At 41.5% G+C, this 13,115-nt stretch overlaps 1 protein-coding gene across 1 annotated transcript in view; it reads right to left on the reverse strand.

Annotated features, from left to right (window-relative positions):
- Nucleotides 1–209: 209 nt before the first annotated feature.
- HGF (hepatocyte growth factor) overlaps nucleotides 210–13,115 on the reverse strand; it is a 69,942-nt gene continuing 57,036 nt past the window's right edge. Inside the window, exons 15-18 of the mRNA XM_030559810.1 lie at nucleotides 12,880–13,023; nucleotides 11,125–11,231; nucleotides 8,294–8,439; nucleotides 210–5,052 (exon numbers count right to left, since the gene is read on the reverse strand). Of these exons, the coding sequence (XP_030415670.1) occupies nucleotides 4,879–5,052; nucleotides 8,294–8,439; nucleotides 11,125–11,231; nucleotides 12,880–13,023 (571 nt within the window). The 3' untranslated portion in view covers nucleotides 210–4,878. The remainder of the gene's footprint in view (nucleotides 5,053–8,293; nucleotides 8,440–11,124; nucleotides 11,232–12,879; nucleotides 13,024–13,115) is intronic.

A 13,115-nucleotide genomic window follows, 5' to 3' on the forward strand; every position in this document is an offset into this window, starting at 1 on the left:
TATGTGATCCCAATCCTATCTCCTTTGCACATCCAAAACTCAGCCATTGAAGTCAGAATTGGGCTTCTTGTTTTTTCAAGGGCATTACCACCTCTGCCCAACAATACAGTTTCCAAACCTCAAATAAGAAATCTGATGCTGATTTGGGTGGGATTTTTATAAAATAGTTTATTAAGAATAATAAGGATAAAGGTTACAAAATACCAACTTTGTTAACTAACAATAATGCCATTAATTACAGAATTTTTGTAATAGAAGTTATAACCACAGTGTTCCCTTTTGATAGGGATTCAGCTAGTTTTATTCAATAGGCAACATTAATATGTTCCTATTTAAATACAAGAAAAAAGAATTGAACCATCCACAGCATTTCACTGACAGTTACCTGAAGTCAGATTCCAAATTAGGAAACTCCACAGACATATGTCCATGAGCCTATTTATAAAGAGACACTGTAAAGGTAGGGTGAAAAGCAATGTTAGTTCTTGTCAGCAGCCCCAATGCTTGTGATACAGTATTATACCAGTGCATGTGAAGAAAGAAGAAAATAATTGGTAAGAAAACATGTTATGATCAGTTCAACAAACTTTACACTGCCAAAAGTCCCATTGACTTCCAATGGGGTCAGCTGGTTCATATTCAGACTTTCATGCCTGTTGATATTTGGGGATTATGTAAAAGGATGTGTGGCCATCTTAGACAGTACAGAGCAACCTTTAAGCCAGGTGCTGCAGTCTTTTGGCAAAAAATATCCACTGATTTCAATGGGCATTTTTGCCTGAGTAGATTGCATCCCTCACAGAAAACTTCAGGTATTATTCTGAAAACCCTAAATTGCATGAGTAGCCCCATGAAATTCCATGGGTTTTCAGGATTTCCCATGAGCGCTCTCATCTTAAACCCAGGAAAAGGATTTCAGCAGCATCAAGACCACTCAGAGCTCTAATTCCCTGGAGAGTCAAGCCTAAAGAGGAGGGTTGCAGTAACAAAGCCAGATCCAGTGCCCGCCCCCAAAAAAATCAATAATAAAGCTCCCATTGACTTTAATGGGGCAGAAGCAGCCCCTAAGTTTTTCAAAGTCCCACGTCAATTACACTTTTGTCTGTTATACCAGTCCTGGGACTAGTTATCCTTCTTCCCTCGATCAAACGTTTGAAAAACAAAGCTGAATTTGGGTTAAGACATTGTCAGTGACTGAGGGTTTCTTCCTAATTACTTGTTTCATAGCCTTTATACAACTACCGTCCAATTTTTCTCTTAAATATGGCCCTGGCCAAAACTGCATCCACAAAGCCCAGGCAAATGCCCATTTAAGTCAGTAGGAGGCTTTCCTGGTACTTCAATGAGCACTGGATCAGGCCCCTAGTTATAAAAAAATATATTGTTAAAACAATGAAAAGTGCCTTAACAGTGTCCTTGTGAAGGAGAATGCTGTAGCTATAACATTTCCCTGGTACAGTACCATTGGTACCAACAAGAAATATTCACAGGAATAAATGAAGTAAAAATTAATTACCATGTCATTATTCTTCTCTTTCCTTGCTTTTCAGAGTGCCAAATTCCCTCCATACTTAGAGAGAGTATGCACCCCTGATAAGCAAGTGCTTACAAACACAGTAAGTTCTAGAGCATTGACTCTGCACAACTCATTTTACTGAGATGCTGCCCAGAACAAACAGGTAAAAATCCTTACACATTGTCTAACAAAAAACAGTATATTTATCATATATATATATATATATATACATATATATAATCATATTGTCCTCTGCACAGCAGAAGATTATAACTAAAATACTTCAGGATCCAATTTATTTTATTTTATTTTGTTGGCAGACATAACAAAATGCCTGCAAATATAATACAGTGAGCACATAACAAGTCTTAGAATAGGAAAAGTAAATATGTCATTGTATACTTTATCCACACTCTTCTCAATGGGACAAAATAAAAACTCACTTGGAGTTCTTCATGTCTCCTTAAAAGTTAATCCTTTTCTTTAAGATATAGTCAGCACATATTTAATGAGAATATACACTTTACATAAATGGCAACAATTTCTTGTAAATGCTACAGGCTAAATCCTGCCCTCTGCTGGGCTGGAAAACGAGGAGCCAGAGGGAGAGTGTATGAAACCTAATCCCTTTCACTAGCAAAGTGGGAGGTATACCCAGCTAACACATAGGCATAGAAGTGATGAGCCAGAACCTGGAAGCCTTCATGAGTAATCCCACTCATGTGAGTAGTCCCATTTTGGTCAGTGGGGCTACCCACGGGAGGAAGGATTTTCAGGAACAGTTCTATTTATCTGCTTGCTGCAAGACCTTTTGCTTTGTGCCAGTAGACTGTTTTGGGTGTTACTCAGCAAAGCACTTAAGCCTATGCTGAAGTCCATCCCTATTCAGCAAAGCATTTAACTATATAGCTAAGCCATTAAAGTCAAAATGCTTTTTTGATTAGGGACAGTTTGGGGAATCAGCGCCTTCTCAGCCTCCTAAGGCAGCTCCCCTACATGGTTATTTTTACCAAGGCAGGATTCAGCCCTATGTCACTTACATGTAATTATAGTGAAATATTCTTTACTTGTACACAGTGATGTCAGTTTAGGGGCTATGTAATTAGATATGGTACATATTTTGCAGTCTGCGATCTGAAACATATATATTTACATACGGTAGTTCATGAATAAAGTAACAATGAAGTTCTTTATGCAATTTAATGTACAGTAGTAAGTACAATGGGATTATAGAGTGTATCATTTTTCCAGCAGGTACATGGTAATTAGTGCCATCTAATGTAAAATATTGCCATTTGCTAATTGTTTAATACTTTCAGCTACACAATACATGTTCTAAAGGAGCACAAGGAAACAAGGATGTTGACCTTTTTCTCTCTTGCTCCATTTCTAGTATGGAAAATTATGGCCCTAAGTATGCAAGTAGATGTGTAACACAAGCAATTAAACCATTAGTGACATGTTGCATACTTTATAACAGGCTAGATTTATCTTTGCAATAATTCTACTGGCTTCAAAGAAGTTATACCAAAGATGTATTTTTTAACCAAATGTTTAGGTTTTTCTTGAAGATAATATAACATATTTAATGTTACTGAAATCAAAAGATGTTTGTTCCATTCTATTTGAAAAATTGGTTCTTTTAGTGGTTCTGTTTGTTAAACATGAAGGGCTGACATTCCGCCCCAAAGACATATGCAATTTCCAACGCCCTCAGGCATACCTGAGGGCACAATTTGGTTTTAAATGCATTAATGACAACACTATTCTTTTTTTTCCTGTTGATTCTATCAGCTCATAGTCAGATTCTCTCTGCTGCTGTAAATCCAGAGTTATTCCCTTGAGTTACTGAGAAATCTGGCCCAAACTCTCTATTATGATGTAATTAATTTTAACAGTAAAAATGGTCTGTCATTAGCTAATCAGGATACATTCCTGGGCTCCTAGGAAATACACTTTTAGGTGTGTTTTTTTTAAATATGAGGGTTCATCTACACTGCATCCAGGAGTGGTGCCAGAGTTTCTGGCGCCCTAGGCCGAATTCGGGGGGCAGCATTTTGTGCGATCCCCACGGGGCGCGCGGGAGCTTCCAGTTCCACTCCCATTGCGCCACCGAAAAAGGACTTCCACCGAAATGCCACAGGCGACAGCGGCAGTCATTGAGCCGCTCAATTGCCTGCAGCTGTTTTCCACGGCATGTCAATAGAAGGGCCTTCTTCGGCGGCGCAACAGGAGCAAAACTGGAAGCTCCTACGCACCCCATGGGGAGCGCACAAAATGCCGACCCCCGAATCCTGGCGCCCTAGGTGACCGCTTAGGGTCGCCTAATGGAAGCGCCAGCCCTGACTGCAGCTGGAGGTGTAGTTTCCAGCTTTGATTGAGCTAGCCCACTAAAAATAGCTATGTAGCCACGGAAACACGGGCAGCTGCGTGGGCTAGTCGCCTGACTGCAATCCCATCAGTGACTCTAGATAAGTACTCAGGACGCTAGTCCATGCCATTGCCAGCACCAACAGCTACACTACTATTTTTAACTTGCTAGCTCAATCAAATCTAGCATGTATAGATTTGTGTACATCTACCTGAGCAGTGAATTACATCTCCAGCCGCAGAGAGATGTACCCTAGGACAATTCAAAAAATACTGATAACTTGCTAATCAACCTGTTTCTCTGTCTCGTCCCTCATCCACAGGATATAGTGTAATATCCCGTAGGACAGCAAGAACAGAGCCAGATCCGATAAATCCTATGTAAAAGGAGTTCCTATTGACTTCAATGAGAGCTCTGCTCATGGCGGGCTTGCAGAATTGGGCCCACAATGAAATGAGCAAATAAAGAGATTATATTTTAAGTTTAGCATTTAACATATTTAAATTCTGCATATGGGGGGAAGAGAATTAGGTCCATATATGCTGTTCTTGATCAATGCACACAGCTCTCAATAGAACTTTTGCCACAAACAGAGAGCAGTATACGGTACGTAGCAAGAGTAAGGAGGGGTAAAGAAAAAAAGGCTTTCTTTGTTTCTCATGGACAAGACTGACAAGAGGCTACATGAGCTATTTCCACAAAACACTTCTGCATTCAGCAATAGTATCTTTGCAATTTTTTTTTACCCATTCAAGTATCTTCAGGAGATATGTCACCATACTTGCATATACCGTAGCTCACTTCAACATCTATAAAACAACACTGATAGACAAAATCTTCAGAAAACACCCATAAATATCAATAGAAGATCAAGAAACTTGACTATCAAGTAGTTTTTTAAAAAATCATGGATCTTTACACTACACATTAATTTCATGCTCTCTGAAATCTTCATGTGTGTGGAATTGGTGCTTTTGTGGGAAATAGTCGGCTATAACTCAGATTTGTATGTCAACAAGATTTTGCGTATCCACTTGGAGTAATATGCCACTCTGACAAAAATCCCAGGACGATTTGGAATGGCACATCCGCGGCCAGGAACAATAACACCCACTATTATTTTCATCCTGTTTTGTTCACAGACCAAGGGGCCGCCATAATCCCTCTAGGAAAAGAGAAATAAAGGACATTAATTTGTGAACAGCTAAAAGACACAGTTCCCACTTGTTTTCTATGAGCTACTGGGTAGCACCCTACTCTAGGAACCTTCAGTAAGACTATCCATGGAGTAATGTGATATCTTCATTTATGCAGAGCATCATAAACAGGGCCTATATCAACAAACAGCAGGGTTGGCCCTAGGTTTTGTCAGGCCTCTATGCAAAGAGCCGCACAAGAGAGGCTCCATCCAGATACCTCTTCACTTCCTCCAAACTTCTACATACCAACAATACTGCTTCCTTCCCTCAGCTACCTGGCAAGTGAAAAATATGTACGGTGTACATAAAAGCCAGACGGCAAACAGGACAGATGGTTGGAAAATCTCTGGTGCAATGCTAGGCTTTTGATAGAAGGGCTCTGGGAGAGCCAGAAGTGCTATCCCTCTGTCACATGTTGGGCAGCAAGGCCCCTGGGTGCATAGAGCTGCATGTGTTTGCACAGATGGCAAAGGCCATCACCAAGAATGATTCAGAAATGAATTAGCCACAGCTATAAAAAGGAAAGTACCTCTTCTCTCCTCAGTGAACATGCATAACTCATTATTTTTAATGGGTGATTCACACATGCATCAATCCAAGCTCTCCGTGCAAAATTCCCATCATACATGTGTGCACTAGCATGTCACACACTAACTGGCCCAGGTGGACCCTGCTGGCACATAAGAGAAGTTCCCTACTGCATGCTAATGTAGGCCCATTGTAAACAGTATCACATTAGCATGTGCTAGAGAACTTTGACTGTGCCTCTGCGAAGTCCGTAGAGCACAGTGCACAACACGCTAGTGTAACTAGAATTTATATCCCTCTGGTGCTGACTAATGCACCATGTAGACAAGCCCTTAGTCAGCACTGACATTCTTTAAGTTTTGATTAGCTAACAAACTATAAAATCGTGCAGTCTACATTCACTGACGCCAGCGAGTAAGGACTGCAGGACTGGGCACTAAGAAGTGTTTGCATCAGATCTTGAAGTACTGCCTTAAACATAAAAGATAACTATCCTTGTATCCTCTCCAGATCACTTCAGAATTAACAGTGTTTGACCTCTTCAAAATACAGCTCGTTTTCTTAGCTCTTGCTGATTGCAGGCTAATTCACAGACAATGCCTGTACTATTATAGCATCCCTAAACCTGCTGGTGAAATATTGTCTGCTGGGGTTTCACCTGCCATTCTGACTCAATTTTCCTTAATCTGATAGCTCTATTTTTCTGTTTGTTCCATACTGACAGAGGTTGCTCCAAGGGGAACACAGGAAGAGGGAAACCATCCACTGGTTATAATCATAATTAATATTGATTCGCTCCATTTCTTCTTACAGGAAAAAATGAAGAGCTGGATTTCCTGAGGACTTCTATGCAGCAGTGTCATTTACATCTTAGCACCCACGAGAACTAATTGATAATGAACAAAATGTTTAATTTTGAGGAAAATATTTTGTTATAACAAAATGATCCCACAAAGGAGTCACATTATCATGTTGTTACATAAACAGGACCTGCCTCCCCAAGTCTTGGTGCAGTCCTTGGATAGGGAAAAGTCCATTGTTTTATTTATATTGAACTACTTAAAACTTCCTCGTCAGGGCCAGTGCAAGGAAGTTTCATGCCCTAGGCAAAACTTCTACTTTGCACCCGCCCCCCTGCTAACCTCACTCCCCGTGGCAGCTAACTGAGCCCCCCACTTGGGGAATCTGCCAGCCCCCTGCCCAGGGAGCCCTCCCTCACACCACAGCAGCTACCCCCCCTCCGCAGCAAACCCCACCCTGGGAGCCCCCTCCATGGCAACTAACCCCACCTGAGGAGACCCCACCCCTCGCCACCGCAGCTAACCCCGCCTAGGGAGACTTCCCCCCCACCCCGCGGCAGCTAACCCTGCCTGGGAGCCTGCCCCAGTTCTCCTCCGCTGAGCACTCTGGCGCCGCTCTAATTCTCCTCCCCTCCCAGGCTTGTGGCGCCGATTGGAAGAGAGCGGGGGCTGTGTGCTCAGCGGAGGAGGCAGAGCGGAGGTGATCTGAGGCGGGGAGCAGTTCCCCTGTGCGTCCTCCCCCCTCATTACTGTGGGCGGCCCTCCCCGTGTCCCCCGCCCCAGCTCACCTCCACTCTGCTTCCTTGCCTGAGCAGGCTTTTAGACGCCCTCAACCTAGTTTGCCTAAATGGTTGCACCAGCCCTGTTCCTTGTATCCATCTAAACCAAATATGTACTCCTACTAGTGACTGTTGCCTTCTCCACCCATCATCTCAGCTGGCAGACTGTCAGTCCAAATATGATATATCACTACAAAAGAGGATTTTGTACCTTTTCCTCTACATCTTAACCAATTCCCACTCAAAGGGACTGATTCAAACCCAAATGAAGTCAGTAAAAAGACTCTCCCTGACTTGACCAAGCTTTGGCTCAGGCTGTAGTTGAAGGATACCAACATATCTCACAAAGCTCCACTTTTCTACCTAGAAACAGAGCTACCATCTGTTCTGTCTTTTTTCCCCAGTAAGATCCCCACCACAATCAAGGATGAATGCCAATATATCCCAGAAGTGTATATAACAACTAAAACAGCCCCAAATTCTGAATCCAATCAATTTGATAAAGCTGCAAACACTCTAAATCCCAGAAGTGGTTGCATAGGTTATGAGACATCTACCCTGAGAACGTTGGAACTCTGTTCATAGCTCTCTCTTTCAACATCACAATGCAATGGCCTATTTTGTTAATTTCTTAGGAAACTCCTCAATTGTATAAGCAGCTAAACTGATTGCAATCCAGATAAATGGCTGCTGCTGCTCACAGGCTGCCTGATGTTGCCGCCTTATTCACACTGAATAGTACTCCACAAACAGACCCCAGTCCACCAAAGTATGTGATTTAACCATGCTGAGTAAACTTTGCATGTGCTCGAGGGCTTTGTTGGATTGGGGTCATAGTCCTACTGATTTCAGAAGAATGAAGAAAAAGCTACTATCCAGTGCGAGTCAGGGTGGCAGTCAAAAGAGTCTTCCAGAGAGAGACCTTTGTTTGCAATGTGCATTGAAAGGAAATAGCATCCATGTTTTCTTTCCACTTACAAATTAAATGCAGAGAGAATAATTAGGCAAGCACCAGGAAAGTATTACTGGTAAAGTAAAAAACAACCCCTGAGTAGATGTTTGTAGATTCTTGCACTCTATTTATAGCCATGCTATTTTACCTCACATGGTCCAGTGCCAATGCCCTCAGCCCCAGCGCAGATTTCTGACTCATTCACAGTAATCTTCCCTTTGAGATATTGGTTGCACTTCTCATTTCCCATAATAAATAGGTTTGCTACTTGGAGCAGGCCATCAAATTGAATCACTAGCATTGAAAACAAGAGCAACAGTCAATTGTGCACAAATTATATTACATTTTAATGAAAATGAACACTAAGTACAAAGACCGTTTATGCTGATATATGCCACTCTGTTAGCTGCACATTCTCCCAAACTCTCCAGTAATACACATGCATGCTTTAGATTTCTTAATTTGTTACTGATAAAAGACAGGTAAGAAGTGTGTCTGGAGTGTGTGCAATATTTTCAGATTATAATACCTGGAGATCTGTGTTGTACTTGTAAGAGTACAAGACTGGATTATGGATTTCTGGGTTCTATTCCCTAATCAACCAATGATTTGCTGTATGACTTTGGAAAAAAATCACTGAGGATAAGATTGAGACTGTGGGTGCAATTCTGACTGCACAAAACTCAGTGGGAGTTATGTCATTGCCTGCAAAAGAGCCAGAATTTAGGGCAATATGCAGTTGTTCCACCCTCAGGACAACCTAGGGAAGGAACTATGACTTAGGGTATGTCTACACTGGTCCATGCCAGCTGACTTGGGCTTGCGGGGCTTGGCCTAATGGGCTGTTTAATTGCAATATAGATGTTAAGGCTTTGGCTGGAGCCCAGGCTCTGGGACCCTGCAAGGTGAGAGAGTCCCAGAGCTTAGGCTGCAGCCTGAACCTAAATATCTACACCACTATTAAACAGCCCCACAGCTTAAGCTCTGTGAGCCCAAGTCAGCTGGTACGGGCCAGCCACCGGTGTCTAACTGCAATGTAGATATGCCCTGAGTGTTACAAGCACAAATTACCCCCTCTCCTTTCACTGTTCAGCTACTCTGGATAGCGCAGTGTGGGTTGAAGTGCAGAACCAAGGCTCTGCTCACACTCCACTCATCTGTTTGAGGAAGGGGAAGTAGCAGCCCACAGAGCTTGCTCTCCCTGTGCATGTAGGGTTGCAATCTGCTTTAGGTATGGCGTATAGCATGGGGGCCTCACTTGCCTGTTCTCTGAGCAACTACATATGGGAAGCTACAATATTACCTTTGATCACACTGTGACTCCATTTCCCCAGTTGTAAAATGGGCATAATAAAACTTCTCTACCTGATAAGGATATTTGTGAGGACTAATACAATCATTAAAATGTACAAAGTATCCTACAAGATCCTTGGAAGAAAGCTACTATGAAATGTATATTATTTTATTATGAAATAATGTAATAGTTAAAACTACTATTAATTATCTTAGACTAATACACACATATATTTGCTGACAATGCTTTCCCTTATTACTTCACTGTGTTGAAATCTCTCTTTCCTCCACAAACAGCTTCCATCTCCCTGTGGATTTTCTCCACTTTCTCTTTTGTGGACATGCTGCTGTCAAACCCACACTGTAACCATTATCCCCACATCCAAGAAGAAAGGGCATGTCTACATGGGGAAATTGATCAGAATAGCTATTTTGGAATAAACTGGCTCCTCATCCCAGTCCTAGCCTCTTTGTCCAGCAAGTCCTAGCACCTCCATCTCTAGTCCCTGTTCTAGATTCCCCCCACTTACAGTCCAAGTCTCCTTGCCTAGCCATTCCTGGTTCCCAACACAACCCTCTAGGCTCTTTGCCCCCAGTTTTCTTGCCCAGCCCATTCCAGTTCCCTGCTGGCTCCTCATCTGATCTGTCTTTGTCACACACATCCCAAGACTCCATCCGCCTTCCTGATGTTCCCCATCCCCACTGGCTTCCAGTCCAGGTCTCTTTGCCCAGCCAACCCCAGTTGTGTGTGTGTGTCTCTCTCTCTCTCACACACACACACACACACACACCAGACATTTATCAGACCAGTCTCCCTTCCCCACCACCACCTCATGTTCCCTACCTATTGGTTCCTAGCCCCGAGTATCCTTGCCCAGCCAGTCACAGTCTTGCCCCCGCAAACCATGAGTCCCATTTTCCTTCTAACACTCCAACAGCCTCTAGTCTTGGTCTGACCACCCCTAGGTTCCTTCTCAGAATCTACTCCCCCCAACCTTGTTGCATTCAAATCAGGCAGCTTTCTCCTCCAGCAGGGCAGCATTGAGAGCCCAGGAGAGCATTTGCTCTCAGTTCCAGTGCCCAGCCCTGGCCGTCTGCAGCCCAGGCCTGCAATTGCAGGCAAAGTCTTGCTCAGTCCTAGGCTGGAGCATGTGCACTACAGACAGAGACTTCAGTGACTTTACCAGTTAAACTCTAAGCAATGTCCACTGAGCATGTGTTAACTGCGATTTTTCAAAAGTTTATAACTTGGCCAAAATTGAGCAGATTTTCACAGGGATGACAAAAGGAGCATCTCTGACACAAAGGCCACCTCCCTGCCAAATTTAAAATCCCTGAGCAAAGTATGGGGCTGCTACAGCTTCTCAAAGAAAATATCATAATTTTTTAACATACACAAAACAATGAATTTTTCCCCAGCCTCATTCTCAGACACAGCTGAACCGTTTTGGCTTAATTTTCCAATATTCAGCTTGACGAAGCCATCGAGCAAGAAAAATTTCATCTGAAACAGTTAAAGTTTGGCAATGTTATAAGCAATTGAAAACAAGTTCTTATAATGGGACATTTTGGGGCAATTCAGTATTAGGCAGCTCTACTAGCCCTGCCTATAATAGGTTGGGAATGGGAACTAAGCTGGCTGTCAACATATATTGTTTCATTTGGTTTTAAAAACTAATATCTTACATCCTGTGTGTCCCCATCCGTAAACACTGCAGGTGGTCCTCTCTGGAATGGTACATCCAGAAATGGGCAGTCTGATTAGATCCACAAAATTATTGAATACTGCAGCTCTGCAAAGAGAAAACAAAGAGTAGATATGACGGATCTTATATAATATTTTAAACTGCTTTAAAAAAAAATATGATCTGTGATAGCTCACAGTAATAATTAAAAATTGTGCCAAATTTTCTGCTTTATTTTTCTTCTCATGAAAATCTGGGAGTTCCTTTTAATTACTTTTTGAATTGCAGATGTTATTTCTCAAGCAGCTTTTCTGTAGTGCTGTTACTGCTTTTATTCTGTTTAATTTGGATTTTCTGTACAAAGATAAACAATGAAGGCATAAAGAGTATACCCTTAATTTGAATAAACATTTATGATAATATGATGGTACATATGAAGGGTCATATGTACAAAAGGAGCTCACTTACAATCTAGTGTTTATGTTATTCTATAAATTAAAACCACACACCATTCTATTTAACGAGACCTCATTATCACGAAGAAAAATACATGTAGGGCACGATTTTTCAGAAATGGCATTTGTTTGTGTTGGTTTAGAAGGTGAACGTGCATTTTTAACACATGTCCAAGCATTTGGGCTCCGTTCTGATGGAGTGCTCATTAACTTGAGAATCGAAATACATGCGCAAAACAGACTCTCTGGTGGCTGCTGTTCCACACCAGTTATTAGGGCTACTGGATCAGCATAAAGAGAGATCTGTGAGCCAATTCTTGGGTAGAGTGACCAGATTTCCTGATTTTATAGGGACAGTCCTGATATTCGGGGTCTTTGTCTTAGATAGGCGCCTATTACCCCCACTCCTATGTCCTGATTTTTCACAGTTGCTATCTGATCACCTTACTCTTAGTCATCCCAACTGTGGCCTTTTATGCCAGACTTAATGGGACCAGTGTAGAAGCTGTTTCTTTAGTACATAGTGAGTGCACAGATACCACTTTTCAGCTAGTCTGCTAGCAGATACCAGAATAACCCCTAAACAGAGACCTTGTTGTGGACACAAGAATGACAGGTCAATTCCACCAGCAATGAATTGCTAGTAGAAATATAATCTAGCTACTATCCTTTGCATCAGCAAAAACTCAGGATGGCTGAAAAATCAAGTACATACTGTGAAGAATATTAAACCAATCCCCAAAACAAAAAAACAAAGATTAGCAACTAATCACAAAGTCATAAATTATATCACTGTGAGTAGAGTCGGTGAACATTTGAGTCAATGTTTTTCAATGAAAAATGGCTTTTTTCCATGCACACACACTCCTAAAAAAATCCACAAAGTTTTGTTTTCATCAACATTTTTTCTTTTTTGAAGGGGGAGTTTTTTTCTATTTTTTTTTTCATTTTATTTGGATGGGGAAAATCCTACTCTTTTGCTCTTTTACTTTAACACACCCTTTCCCAGTGGGGTGGTGGGAAGTTAAATATTGTAAAGGTTTTCTTATTTCTCCTCCCAAAAGGATTATTTTTGTTTAAAATAAATGATAATTTCAAACAAGCGGAAAACATTGTTTCTTTTGAATTTTTTCATGACCTATGCTTACTTTTTCCTTTTTATGACCAGCTGTAAATGTGAGTTTGTTTAATCTATATGGACATAATGTGTATTGCTACTATTTAGTCAGAGCCTATAGTTCTTTCTTAGGCAAAACACCCATCAACCAGAGATCCTGGAGTTAGCAATATTAAGAACTAACCTGGCAAGTTTCAATAATACCAAATCAGACCCCTCAGGTCCATACACCAACTGGGAGATATTCAGAACTTGTTTACGTTTCTCTTCTCTTCCTTTGATATTATGAACTCCAAGCCAGGCTTCATAGTCTTTCAAATCTTTGTACCTGAATAAGGCAAATTTGGTGTGACACATTGGTATTTTCCTTGGCCTTGTCTCAACACATTTTTTTGGTACAGTAACATTCACATATACATT

The sequence above is a fragment of the Gopherus evgoodei genome, chromosome 1 (genome assembly GCF_007399415.2).
Source record: "Gopherus evgoodei ecotype Sinaloan lineage chromosome 1, rGopEvg1_v1.p, whole genome shotgun sequence".
Lineage (NCBI taxonomy): Eukaryota > Metazoa > Chordata > Testudines > Testudinidae > Gopherus > Gopherus evgoodei.